The sequence below is a fragment of the Lissotriton vulgaris genome, chromosome 1_1 (genome assembly GCF_964263255.1).
Source record: "Lissotriton vulgaris chromosome 1_1, aLisVul1.2, whole genome shotgun sequence".
Classification (NCBI taxonomy): domain Eukaryota; kingdom Metazoa; phylum Chordata; class Amphibia; order Caudata; family Salamandridae; genus Lissotriton; species Lissotriton vulgaris.
Genome location: NC_141685.1, coordinates 1,407,185,097 through 1,407,199,306, shown reverse-complemented (window position 1 = coordinate 1,407,199,306; position 14,210 = coordinate 1,407,185,097). Strand labels below are relative to the sequence as shown.

The window sequence follows — 14,210 nt, the reverse complement described above, 5'->3', positions numbered from 1 at the left end:
GCCCTTTCGGGACCGGGAGTTAGTTTGTGAGCACTGCAAAGCAGGAAACCAGAGTGGCTGTCTAGGAGGAATACACAAAGCCCACCTGCCTACTACACCAAGTCATGTAACCCAGTGACAGGCTGAAGGCACTTAATGGCTAAGGCAGGAAAATGCCAACTTTCTAAAAGTGGCATTTTCAAAATTGTAATTAAAATTTTAACTTTACCTAAAGAGAGAATGTTTCATTACAATTCTTTAGACTACAAATTTGGATTGTCTACCTGTTCCCAATTGGGAATTACAGCGTATTAAATATAATAAGGTAAATTTGATGTTATCCTATGGGTGAGGTAGGCTTTCCTGTAGTGAAAAACGAATTTAAGAGTTTTTCACCATCAGAACATGTAAAACTTAAATGTACATGTCAAGCTTGTGGTTGTTTGTTTAGGAATAACAGATAGGAAGATTAGGTGTTTAGTTGGGTGCCGGGAGCTGTTGGTCCTGGTGCCTCTGCCCTTGCTGCACTATTGAAATATTGACTCTAGTGCTAGCTAAATAACTGCACTTAAACAACTAGTCACTTCCCCCACCCACATCGCAGGTCACACACTCGACCCCATCTTCACATCCAGCAACCATGTCTCCTTCAGCCACACTACGGACCTCCTCTGGACTGACCACAGCTGCGTTCACTTCACTTACAACAAACCAAAACCCACCAACCACCTCCAACCAACTCTGCAAAGAAACTGGAACAAGATCACCACCGACCAGATCTCCGCATCGCTCCTTCAAAACACCCCAGCCCTCTCTTCTAATGCTAACGAAGCCACCGCCAACCTCACCCTTTGGTTATCCAACACCGCTGACACCCTAGCACCACTGAAAAAACGTCAAAACAAACCTGGCAGCAAGAAGGCCTCATGGTTCAACGATGATCTCAAGAAGTCCAAGAAACTCTGCCGCTCCCTTGAAAAGGCCTGGAAAAAAGTCCCAACCACCAGCACCAAGGACGCCTTCAAAAACGCCACCCGCACTCACCACCAACTAATCCGAAAAGCCAAGAAAACAGCATTCAAGGATCGACTTGACAACAACGCCCACAACAGCAAGGAACTTTTCAACATCGTCAAGGAATTTTCCAATCCCTCGGCCAACTCCAACGACATCACCCCCTCTCAAACCCTCTGCGACTCCCTAGCCTCATTTTTCCACAACAAGATTGCAGACATCCACAACAGCTTTGACAACCAACCCGGAAACCAACCCACCCTACCATTTGCTGATCACCTTCCCCCCGTGAACACCCTTAACGACTGGAACCCAATCTCCACTGAGGACACCATCCGCCTGATGAATTCCATCCACTCAGGATCCCCCACAGACCCATGTCCTCACCACATCTTCAACAAAGCAGACTCCGTCATAGCACCGCACCTCGGAGACGTCATCAACTGCTCCTTCAACTCCGCCACCTTCCCGGAAGACTGGAAACACGCTGAACTCACCGCCCTTCTGAAAAAACCCACAGCGGACCCCACCGAACTCAAAAATTACCGCCCCATCTCGCTTCTCCCTTTCCCGGCCAAAGTCATCGAGAAAGCTGTCAACAACCAGCTCGCCGCCTTCCTCGAAACCAACAAATCCCTCGACCCCTCACAATCTGGCTTCCGAGCAAAACACAGCACCGAGACCGCCCTCATCGCAGCAACAGACGACATTCGAACTCTACTGGACAATGGAGACACAGTCGCCCTCATCCTCCTCGACCTCTCCGCAGCCTTCGACACAGTCTGCCACAGCACCCTTCTACAGCGCCTCAGAAACATCGGAATCCAAGGAAAAGCACTTGAATGGATCACCTCGTTCCTCACCGGAAGAACCCAGAGAGTCCGCCTTCCACCATTCAAATCCAAGGCCTCTGAAGTCATCTGCGGCGTACCACAAGGATCCTCACTCAGTCCCACCCTCTTCAACGTATACATGAGCCCCCTCGCGGCCATCGCACGCCATCACAACCTCAACATCATCTCGTACGCGGATGACACTCAACTGATCCTTTCCCTCACCAATGACCCCAGCACCGCCAAAACCAACCTACACGAAGGAATGAAAGAAGTTGCCGAATGGATGAAACAAAGCCGTCTGAAACTGAACTCAGACAAAACAGAAGTCCTCATCTTAGGTACATCCCCCTCTGCATGGGACGACTCCTGGTGGCCGGAAGCCCTCGGAAAAGCACCCATCCCGACAGACCACGCACGGAACCTGGGCGTCATCCTGGACTCTTCACTCTCAATGAACAGACAAGTCAGCGCCGTATCCTCTTCCTGCTTCAACATTCTTCGCATGCTCAGAAAAACATTTCGCTGGATCCCCTCCGAAACAAGGAAAATAGTCACCCACGCTCTGGTCACGAGCCGACTGGACTACGGAAACACCCTCTACGCAGGGACTACCGCAAAACTCCAGAAGAAACTCCAACGAATCCAAAACGCCTCAGCCAGACTCATATTAGACATCCCACGCAACGATCACATCTCTGGTCACCTTAAAGACCTCCACTGGCTACCCATCAATAAGAGAATCACTTTCCGACTGCTTACCCACGCACACAAATCACTCTACGACATCGGCCCAGAATGCCTCAACTCACGACTGTCCTTCTACACCCCCTCCCGCCAACTACGTTCCTCCAGCCAAGCCCTCGCCACTGTACCTCGCATCAACAAGACCAACATGGGAGGCAGATCCTTTTCATACCTGGCTGCTAAAACTTGGAACTCTCTCCCCGCTTACCTTCGCCTTACCCAGAACCACCTAGCATTCAGAAAGCAACTTAAAACGTGGATTTTTGACAAGTAATTCTCCTCCCCCTCCTAAGCGCCTTGAAACCCTACGGGTATGTAGTGCGCTATATAAATCCTTTGACTTGACTTGACTTGACTTATGAATGTCTGATTAGGTTGTGAAATGTAGCAATCTTAGGTGTTTAGAGGAGTTCAGACAACTTTTGGGCCCGGTACCACAGCACCTCCTGCATCATTCAAATCATGACCCTAGTGTCTGCACAGTAACTGCACTTGTGGCTGTCTTCTTTAGTTGCAAAATATAGCACAGTTCTTGTATATTAACGTTGTTTTTATTGTGCAATGTTTATTACAACATTTAGAATTTGATCATAATTACCAAATAGATTACGTTGAAAAAATCAACCCGGTAATGCCTACAAAGTGCAAATAAAAGGTACTGAGGCATGAAAAGGAAATGCCACAAATGTTCTAAGGCGAAAGCATCTGCTGTACACAACTAAGTAGTAAAGAGCAAGCATTCTAGCATACAGTTGGAAGCTGTCTGCCTTTCCAGTGGGAAGATATCTTATCTTGACAGTGAAGGGGGCGTAAACAGTGTAAACAGCTTTAGTAGAAGTATAGTAAATGTGTTCTGCCAGGTGAAGTTAACAAAAAAAAGTTACACACAAGAGCGAATGAACACAGTAATTCAGTAAAGGTGAACTGATAAGAGTCCCTTTTTAGGATATATTAAATACAAGAGATTTCACAAACACAGCGCAAGCACTGTACAGGTGAAACCTAAAAATGTCAAAACAATGAAGTAACACTATCACAAATTGTTCCATAGAATGCTGCATAATTTGCCTTTCCTTGCTGCATAATTTCACCCTCCCTTGCCGCATAATTCCAGTGGCCCTGGCTAGGACTACCTGCCACTGTCCCGCCGCCCCCCACACTAAGCTGCTAAAGGAGCCAGAGGATGTAAGAGCAGGGGCTAGAGCCCCTTCCAAGCACTGGTTAATAGTGAGACTGTGCCACCAACCTGGGGTTAATGTCCCCTGTAGAGTAAGGATTCCTAACCATCCCCTCAGTGCTGTCCTAGGAAGCATTTGGAGAAAAGCCCTCTATCCTTGGGAGGAATCCATCTTGCTTGCAGCTAATCCTCCACTACCTAAAAGGCCTGGGTGTGTGGGTAACCGTGCAATCCGTCCAGTGGTGCCTGTACTGCTTCCTGGTCCCGGTGTCACCATGGCACATCTAAACAAGCATTGGAAATGCAATAGGTCTCGCATTAGGAAAGTTTGAGCGATTGTTATTGTAAATGACACTTTTTTATTTATGTGTTGGTTTTGAAAATAGCAAAATTAATAGCTTTGTCAGTTACAATGTCAATAGTTTTAACTTTCGCAAATGTGACACCTATAGCATTTGTAATGCAATGTGTGTTGTATTTACGTGACTTAGATGTATTGATATTACAAATAACAATGGCTTTTATTTTTGTGGATGTGGTGGTGGATGTGGCGGTGGATGTGGTGGTGGATGTGGTGGTGGATGTGGTGGTGGATGTGGTGGTGGATGTGGTGGATGTGGTGGTGGTGGATGTGGTGGTGGTGGATGTGGTGGTGGATGTGGTGGTGGTGGATGCGGTGGTTGTGGTGGTGGATGGGGTGATGGATGTAGTGGTGGTGGGTGTGGTGATGGATGTAGTGGTGGTGGGTGTGGTGGATCTGGTGGCGGTGGATGTGGCGGTGGATGTGGTGGTGATGGTGGATGTGGTGGTGGTGGATGTGGTGGTGGATGTGGTGGTGGTGGATGCGGTGGTGGTGGTGGTGGATGGGGTGATGGATGTAGTGGTGGTGGGTGTGGTGATGGATGTAGTGGTGGTGGGTGTGGTGGATCTGGTGGCGGTGAATGTGGCGGTGGATGTGGCTGTGGATGTGGCGGTGGATGTGGCAGTGGATGTGGTGGTGGATGTGGTGGTGGATGTGGAGGTGGATTTGGAGTTGATGGTGGATGTGGTGGTGGTGGATGTGGTGGTGGATGTGGTGATGGTGGATGCGGTGGTGGTGGTGGATACGGTGGTGGTGGTGGATACGGTGGTGGTGGTGGATGGGGTGGTGGATGTAGTGGTGGTGGTGGATGCGGTGGTGGTGGATGGGGTGGTGGATGTAGTGGTGGTGGGTGTGGTGGATCTGGTGGCGGTGCATGTGGCTGTGGATGTGGCGGTGGATGTGGCAGTGGATGTGATGGTGGATGTGGTGGTGGATATGGTGGTGCATGTGGAGGTGGATTTGGAGTTGATGGTGGATGTGGTGGTGGTGGATGTGGTGGTGGATGTGGTGATGGTGGATGCGGTGGTGGTGGTGGATGCGGTGGTGGTGGTGGATGGGGTGGTGGTGGATGGGGTGGTGGATGTAGTGGTGGTGGGTGTGGTGGTGGATGTGTTGGATGTGGTGGTGGATGTGGTGGTGGTGGTGGGTGTGGTGGTGGATGTGGTGGTGGATGTGGTGGTGGATGTGGTGGTGATGGTGGATGTGGTGGTGGATGTGGTGGTGGTGGATGCGGTGGTGGTGGTGGTGGATGGGGTGGTGGATGTTATGTGACAGTAGAGGGGGTGGGGGGTGAACGCTGTGGTAGAGATGCTACTGCCTCCGGGAGTTGTGATAAGGCTGCCAGCTGCAAGGCCGTGGTACAGGCTCCAACCTGGCAGTGACAAGGCGCCCCCATAAGTGGCACACAGATAGCCTTGTAATCATGACTTCTAGACTTAGCGTATCCAGATTACTTTCACCTCTAAGAAATTCGATCAGCTTAAACATAAAGGTGGATTTAACAAAGAACAACCCTTTTTACACGATTAACTTGCGCACAGAAAGCAAAGTATTCAGTTTGCGACAGCTCCTCCGTTTCCGATAAAGCAAGACCCGCAAATTAAAAGGAAGCTTTCTAAAGAATTATTTACAGCGTGGAAGGCACCCGGCGTGAACCCTCGACAGATGCTAGGTGTGACCTTTCACTAATTGTACTGCCTGTTTGCTCGGTGAAGCGGCACGCTGTAGACACTGTAACACGCGTTGGATAAAGTGCCAGTTCTTTTGAAGTTAATGGATTTCATTGTGCAGCATGAGGGGGGCAATATGGGCCCAGGTGGGCTGTTTGCACCCACATAATCTTGGCGGGGAACTTTGTGAGCACTGACAGTTGCCTCAAAAAATGCAGGCTGCTATGTAGTAAGATTTGAGGGTCTGTAAATATAGACTTTAAAAAAACAGTAAATAGGCTCTTGGTGTGTTGACATTTTAAAACTGATGACTTCTCACTTTCTGTAGTTAACATCTCATCTGCTGGGCAAAGCGTCTGCACCCTTTCTGGTTGTTTATGCTGTCTCACATACTTAACGTTGCGGCAAGGTTGTGCTGGGAGAGAGAGAGTGGGGAGGAGAGTAGGTGGAGGAGGGGGGAGGAGAGTAGGGGAGGCACGGCCTAGCGGCCGTGCAACCAAGAAGTGAGGGGGCGGAGCAGGGGGAGATAAAGCAAGACCCGCAAATTAAAAGGAAGCTTTCTAAAGAATTATTTACAGCGTGGTGGAGGCTGTGAGAGAGAGAGTGGGGAGGAGAGTAGGAGGAGGAGGGGGGAGGAGAGCAGGGGCCTGGAGTGCGGCTGAGGGAAGTGACGAAATGCGACACGGCAGGCAGGGGAGGGGGCGGAGCGGGGGTGTGGGAGGAGTGCGCCTGAGGGAAAATCCATGCAAGGCAGGCGGCTGGGGGCATGTGCATGCGCTTTCAAGCTCAATGCGCATGCGCATTGAGCTTGAATTTCACGGGCACTGCAAGGAATCGCCACGATTCCTTGCAAGTTAGTTAAAGACTGTTTAAGCCCCCATAGTCTTGCAAGCTCGATGTGCATGCGCATCGACAGGCGAGACCTAAAAAGGGTAAGGCTGCAAGTTGGCCCCAGCTAAATACCCCCTCCCTATTGCAACACCGTGACAGAAAGTGACACGCTAATCACATCCCCAACTTTCTTTCTCCTGCCCTGTGACTCACAATACAAGGGACAGTAGGCTCTACCTGTCTCCCACGGCTTCTCCCCTGCCTCGGGCCAGTGAGTCGCAAGAGCAGAGGTGCAGTGGGCTCCACAGGGGCCATTGGCACGAATGCCGCACACACAAACGGGTGTGCTTTCTGTACAAAGTATTCCATCCAAGTGAGTGCTGGAAAGTAGGGGTATGATGCCGGATCCCAGTTACAGCAGTTATTTCAGGGCTGGATCTGGTAACTGGCCGACCCAGGGAAAAATGCTGAATTTGACCTGATTTCATTTTCAGACACTGAGACATAATTCAGCGGCACACGCACATTATCTACGTTCCATTTAAAGTAGCAACCTTCAAGCACCAAGGGGGCTTTCTTATTATACCATTCAGCTAGGCCTAAAACAAAGACCTGATTTAAAGGGCCAATATGCCTCCTTTTGTTCAAGTATCATATTGGCTGGGAGTTATCTAGAGCCTAACAACTAGACACCAATGCAATGGAAGGACACACCGCTTGTTATCACTTCACAACTACTTAAGGGAAACTAGGATTCAGAGGCAAGCTTTTAATTTTGTTCAACTTCCTATGTAAGAGATATGCTTGCACTGTAAGAATGCAAGATGTATCTGTTGTTATGAGTGATTACACAAATATTGATTTGAATGGCACCTACTATTTTTGTTATTTAATTCTGTTATTACGCTATTCATCCCAGTGCAGGGTGTCTGAGGCCTTTACATCACACAGAGGTGCACAATAAAATATTCAAGTGTGTAAATCAATGCACAGGAAATGCTACATAAGACAGTGAGCGTTATAAGGTGTAGGAATTGCATATCATCTATACTTGTAGGCTTTATATGTTAAGAGTAAATGATCCAAAGAAACCAAAGTCAGGATATAAAACCTAAACAAGTGATTGTGGTTGTCTGTACTAATAAGACGTTATTACTTCTCAAATGAACCCTTCTTTGCCATCTTAGAATAACAACAGATTGAGAAAAATCAATAATGATCTAAACCCATGACTTAGTTTTCATGCAGTTTCTCGATGTCTGTAAGTAGACCACTGTGCTATAGTAGAAGGCTTGCAACTTATGAACTGGAAGTAACAAAATGATCTCACTGTCAGAAGAAGTAACCCACTTATCTATCTCTGATCTGCATCTTACACAATATGCTTTGCAGCAGGTACATAACCCTCTATGCTGCTTTATAAGTCAAAACTGTGACTGGACAAAACACAGAACTCTCCCAGAACTGTGTTAACCACTAGAGTTTTCGTACTGTTATCACATTCCCTTCAAATTTGCTGAGAACACGGTGTTCTCTGCAGCAGGTGCCTTAACCCAGTAAAATAATTTAAAACGCTGCCTCTTTGTGACCAATTAAGTAATCTAGAACAGATTTACTGCCACGTGTCATTATTGCCAATTTCTTTGCAGCCATTAAAAAAATGCATTAGGTTAACTGCCAGACTCTGCTGTTCAGGCTCCGCCCCTCGTGGTTTCAACCTCTTTTTTCTGCCACACTTTGACCCATAATTTACAGGTTCTCAACTTCCCAGAGCATTTTTTTCCCATTTCCAACACTGATCCCAACTGTGTATTCAAAGTAAGAAATCGGGCTTGCATTCAAAGTTGTCTTTCTCAAAGTAGCCTGCTCTTCCATCAGCAGTACATTCAAAGTACAGGATCCCAGATGCGTATTCAAAGTAAATCACCATCTGTGTTTTCAAAGCACACCACCCCAGCGGTGCATTCAAACTCCCACTGTCTACTTTAAGTATATCATCCCATTTTTGCATTTAAAGTATACCATTCCTGCTATACAATTCAAAGTAACCCATTTAAAGTATAGTCCAACTGCGAAACTCACAGTACGCTATTGCAACCGTGCATTTATAGCAATATTACCAATTTAAAGTATAGAATCTCTGCTGTGCAATTCAACATAAGCTTTCCAAGCTGTGCAAATAAAGCATACTGTTTCCGCTTTGTATTCAGGGTAAAAGGTCCCGGGTGTGCATTGAAAATCTGCAGGCTACGCTCACAGTACACCATCACAGCTGTACAAAGAACACCATCTCAGGAGTGTATTATAAAAGCATCTCCCGAACTGTGCATTCAAGGTACACCATCTCTGCTGTGCAATCCAAACTGTGCATTTAAAGTATATATCTCAAATGTGAAATTCAAAGCACGCTAATGCAGATGCGCATTTAAAGTAACCATCCTAGCTAAGCATTGCAAAGTATGGCATCCCAGCTGTACTTTTAAAGTATAACAACCCTGCCACGCAAATCAAAGCATCCCACTGCAGCAGTGCATGTAAAGTAACCATCCCAGCTGTGCATTTAATGTGTACAGTCACAGCTGCGCATTATAGAGCACTACCACAGCTGCCAATTCAAAATACGTCACTGCAGCTGTACATGTAAAGTACGCCATCCTATTCTTGCATCTAAATACCAGCTGTGCTTTCAACGTGCATCGTTCCTCTGTGCATTTAAATACTATCTATCGCCCTCACAGTACATTTAAAGGCCCATATTTTATATGTGCATCCAAACTACATTCTTCCAGTCATACGTAAACCATCCCAGCTATGCATTCATAGCAGCCCGCCCCGCAGTACATTTAAAATTAACCATCCTGATGTGCAATTTAACGTGCTCCAGTGTCAAAGGATGCCACTGCAGCTGTGACCTTAAAGTACATCATCACGGAAATGTATTAAAGGTACAAAGTAACACGAGTGCCTTCAGAGCATACCGTTCCTGCTCTGCATTCAAATACACGCCTCCAACTGTGCGTTAAAGGTACAAAGTAACAGGTGTGTTTTCAAAGTATCTATTCCCTGCTCTGCATTCAAAGTCACCACCCCAACCGTGCAATAAAGTTACAAAGTATCAGGTGGGTTTTCAAAGTATAGATAGAATCCCTGCTCTGCCTTTAAAGAACACCTGCCCAACTGTGCATTTAAAGTACACTACCCGATGTGCATCTCAAGTGAACTGTCCCCGTGTGCTCCATCTTAGCTGTGCATCTTTAGTACCACATCCTATCTCGCCCCTCTCTGCATTCAAAGAGTTTCATCTCTATATGCCATTTAGTGCACGAACCCAGCTGCGCATTCACAGCGCCCCACACCTGTGCATGTAATCACCCGATCGCTGCCATGCATTCAAAACGCGCCACCCCCAGCTGCGCAGGGTGCTCCCTCGGACGGTCCGTGCCTTCGGGTGCATGAGGCGCAGGCCGGAGAGGGGCTGCTGGGGCGGGTTCTAAGGACACCTCTCCCTACCTCGGCCTCCGTGGAGGCGCACAGGCCCCATTCATGCACACCGTCTATGCGGCCCAGTCCTGTAAGGTGGCCTGCAACACAGCGCCCTCACCCACAAGGGCTGGCCGCAGCAGGCCACACGGAGCACTGTTGCTTTGGTATTTGGTACATAAAGCCCGTTTATATTTATATAAAAATCAAACATGACCGAGGCCTGGATCTCCGCCTCTAAAGTGGAAGCTGCGCACGTCATTCACCCGAAGCATACCATCTCTGCCTGAAGGTGCCAGGCCTGGAGACACAGGGAGAAGGGGGCTCACGAGTGAGCACGGGGCCCAAGGGTGCGCACTATGAATGTCAGGCCTCGCGCGTCTCTGTGCCCGCCCCGAGTCCCGCTGTCCCCCAGATGAGTGCTTGTCGCTTCCCGGCCAGGCAGCATCCAGCCTCATCTGACCTCTGCGGCAGTGGCGTAGCATGAAATGCTGGGCCATCCCTGCAGAATTTGAAGAGGGAGCCCCTACGTCCATATCTCACAGGTGCATTGGCCTTGGGCGGCGTGGGTCCCTATGAAGGGTTTGGGCCCCCTCAGGGTTGGGGGCTGCTGGGCCCTGCCCTGCGTTAGGCCCCGCTCTGGGAGCTGCATGACATTAACAGGAGGACCTTTGAGGTCGGTGTCGAGGTGAGTAGCGGGGTGCTCCAAGGGACAGGCAGCATGAGATGGGTCCTTGAGAGCAGTAGGGGCACTGCGAGGGAGGTACTGATACACAGAGGGATAACGCGGCAGAGTAAAGGCCTAGATAGGCAGTGGGATTCAGAGACACTACCAGAACAGGTGGTGATGGGCTGGGCTCAGTGGGGTAACGCAAAATGATGTCCCCTCTCCCAGAATGTGGAAAGGGGCCCTCGAGTCGCCAATGGCTCACAGATAATAACTGACCTTGGGCTGAATGGGGGATTCTTGAAGAGTTGGGGGGCCCTGATGGATTGGGGACCTCCTCTGCGGCAGATGCTGCAGGGGTCTGCGTTAAGGCCCCGGGTGTGATGGAGAGATACGCTCTGTGAAGGAGTGGGGGCTCCAGTGTAACTACTGTGGACTCTGTGGGACATTTAAGGGCACTTTACGAGTGAGCAGCATTGGGAAGGCACATGTTGCTATAAAGATAAAGAGTCTGTGGGGCGAGGACAGGAGGCACCGTGAGTGACAAATTGGGAGGGCAACTACAAGGGGGGGCAAGGCTCAGTGTACGCTTCATAAAAACCCTGCACACTGCGGGCATAAAACCTTAAAATAAGCCACATCGAAAACAGTAAGCATACCATATTATCGACAGCAGAAAAATGAAAGCCGAGAGCCGCCAGTGCTTACCGATGAACTCTTCGTCGTCGTCCTCGTCGTCGTCGTCGTTCTCGGAGTCTGTCTGCATGGGCTCCTCGGGGGCGAAGTTGACCCCCCGGGGCTGGCCGCGGCGGTCATGGCCGAGGCCTCCCAGGGCGGGCTTGCCCCTCTCCCTCTCCCGCAGCTCGGTGAAGTACTGCAGGGCGAAGTCCAGCAGGTCCGCGGGCTGCGAGCGCAGCACCTCCACCGTGAAACTCTGCAGAAGCTCGGTCAGCCCCGCCGGGATCTCTATATTCATCCCGGAGGCGGCGGCGGAGGCCTGCGGGCGCGGCACGAGGCACCGGGGGCCCGGGGAGAGCTCCCGAGGGGCCCAGGCACCTCCAGGGAGCACCTCAGGGCAGTGGGCACTCGTTGACGCCAGTCAGTGGATGGGGTCCAGGGGCACTGGGGGGATGGTACCCAGGAGCAATACAGTCACAGAGGCTGGAAAACAGCAGAGCCAGGGCCGCCAATCAACCGTGGAGACTAAACACCTCAGTGCCCAGTACACAAATGCCACAACACACTTACATCAGGGTCACATCCAGTGGTACAGCACAATCGGACCCATGGGCACTATACAATCATACCAAGGGGCACTTTACACTCAGACCCAGGGGCACTGCAAGCTCAGAGCAGGGGGCACCTCTTACTCGAATTTAGGGCAACGTACACTCAGACCACGGGGCACTGTGCACTGGTGCCCAGAAGCAATGAAAACCTCAACACAGAGGCACTGCACACTCAGACCCAGTATCATTGCCTCCCCAAATATAGGTGCACTGAATTCTCGTTCAGGAACGCTGCCCAGATTCAAATGCAGCCTGGACAAATTCCAAGTGCACTGCTCGCCCACATGTAGGGCACGCCCCCCAGTTAATGGGACATTGCCCCCGAGGGGCACTGTATACTCAAGAACGCTGCACACTCAGTGGCACGGACTGTTCAGGTCCTGGAGCACTTCACACTAGCACTGCACGCTCAGCTGCAGCTTAAATTCCAGGGTCACAGTAGATCAAAGGCACTGCACCGCCGGGTTCAAGGGCAGTGCACAATGATGAACACTGCACCCCCAGGTGCATGGGCCCGTGCACCCGAGCGTACACCGCATCCAGCGGCACTGCTACAGGGGGAGCCCCTTATACATTCAAAGCACCCGCGCGAGCTGGGCGCAGCTCCGCCACGGCCCCCTGCGCAGCGGGCGCCGCTCGGGTCCGGGTGTGCGCGTGCTGCTGCCCGCTCCCACTGCCCCCTCGCGCCAGGCACAGCGTCCGCTCCGGGTGCCGCCGTCACGCCGCGCTCCGCCGCCTCTGCTCCGTCACTCGGCGCTGCGCCCCAGCCACAGGAGCCTGCAGCACGCATGTGACCCCGCAACCATGGCAACCGCCCATCCAGGGGATTGCGTCGCAACCGGAGGACGGGCCGCGCGCTGGTGTCTGCAGCGGCAGCTGGAGCCAGGAGAGCGCCGACGCGCGCGCAGTCTTTCTTCGCTGTCCATGCCCGGGGATGCCCTCCCTGCGCATCCCTGAGAAGACTGACGCCTGGGGCAGGCCGGGTGTCCCACCTCCCGCAAGCAATGCAGAGTTACCAGGGCAGCGCCACCCCGCGACAGAATCTTTACTGGGCACCTGCAGTGCAGAGTCACCCACACCAGGGTCCATGGGTGAACCACCAGCAATGCATCGCCCCAGAGTGCACCTTGAACCTACTAATACTGCACAGTCACCCACACGCACCTGGCCGCTCCAAGCTAGACCATCCTTACAGCTCACCAGCAATGCACAGCTACAGTGACCCACACCAGCCTACCAAGGCATCTCTGTAGCCCATCGTTACTTGTTATAGTCACAAGTTGTTCTTGTTTCTTAAAGGGCAACTTGTGTGTTCCGCGCGCCTGCCCTCGTGCGCTATTGTTGTGTGACACGTCACTTATCCTAGAGTTCTCGTTCGAACTCTGGTAAGTGGCAGTTACTGCGGGGATGCCACGATGAGCGGTTGTGGGTTGTTGTGCTATATATCACGCATGTAGCTAACAAAGGTGTTCAAACCTAACCTTGCTGAAGAACCATCATTTCCATACAATAACCCTCTTTTAACAGTACTGCACAGTCAACAGCACCAGGGACCCCAACCGGATCACTAGCCCACCGGCCCTGTAGCGTCCACTTCTAGGGACAGTGAAGTTGTGAACTCCCTACTCCAGCGGATGTTTTTGTTAATTTCTATTAGTTCCTACTCCAGCAGCAACATCTGGGGGGCTTGCGTAGCTACTGGACCTGATTACCTTAAATATTTATTACGTTTTTGGATCTGTTCTTTCTGGCTACAAAAAGTTAATAAAATGCTCCATGGGGATCGAAGGTGAGGTGCTGTTTAGTAAATGGTCAGTGAAGGAGACAAATGATAAAAAAATAAGGAAAAATCACAGATAGCATAAAAAAGCAAGTGGCAGAGAGAAATGTAAGAAAGAAAAATGTAGGTGACAAAAGAAAGAATGATGGCGTGAGATAGGAACTGGCAAGGAGGACGGGGAGGAAGAGGGTGGGAAGCATGGGTGAAAGGAAGGAAACATTATGAGAAGAATTGTTGAAAGAAAAAGCGAAAAGAACAAAGGAAGTAAGGGTGCCAGGTTGAATGGATATAAAGGTTAAATGATGGAAGGGGGAAAGAGTCACTTTCGAAAGGATGGAGAGAAAAGTGAATAGATGAATGAATGGAAAGATGGATACGTGGA

General features: G+C 50.3%; 1 protein-coding gene across 1 annotated transcript in view; it reads right to left on the bottom strand.

Moving 5' to 3' along the window:
* The window catches only part of PRKAR2B (protein kinase cAMP-dependent type II regulatory subunit beta), a 428,684-nt gene extending 415,688 nt beyond the window's left edge, over nt 1–12,996 (bottom strand). The window contains exon 1 of the mRNA XM_086967160.1: nt 11,468–12,996. Within this exon, the coding sequence (XP_086823286.1) occupies nt 11,468–11,735 (268 nt within the window). The 5' untranslated portion in view covers nt 11,736–12,996. The remainder of the gene's footprint in view (nt 1–11,467) is intronic.
* Nucleotides 12,997–14,210: the final 1,214 nt, after the last annotated feature.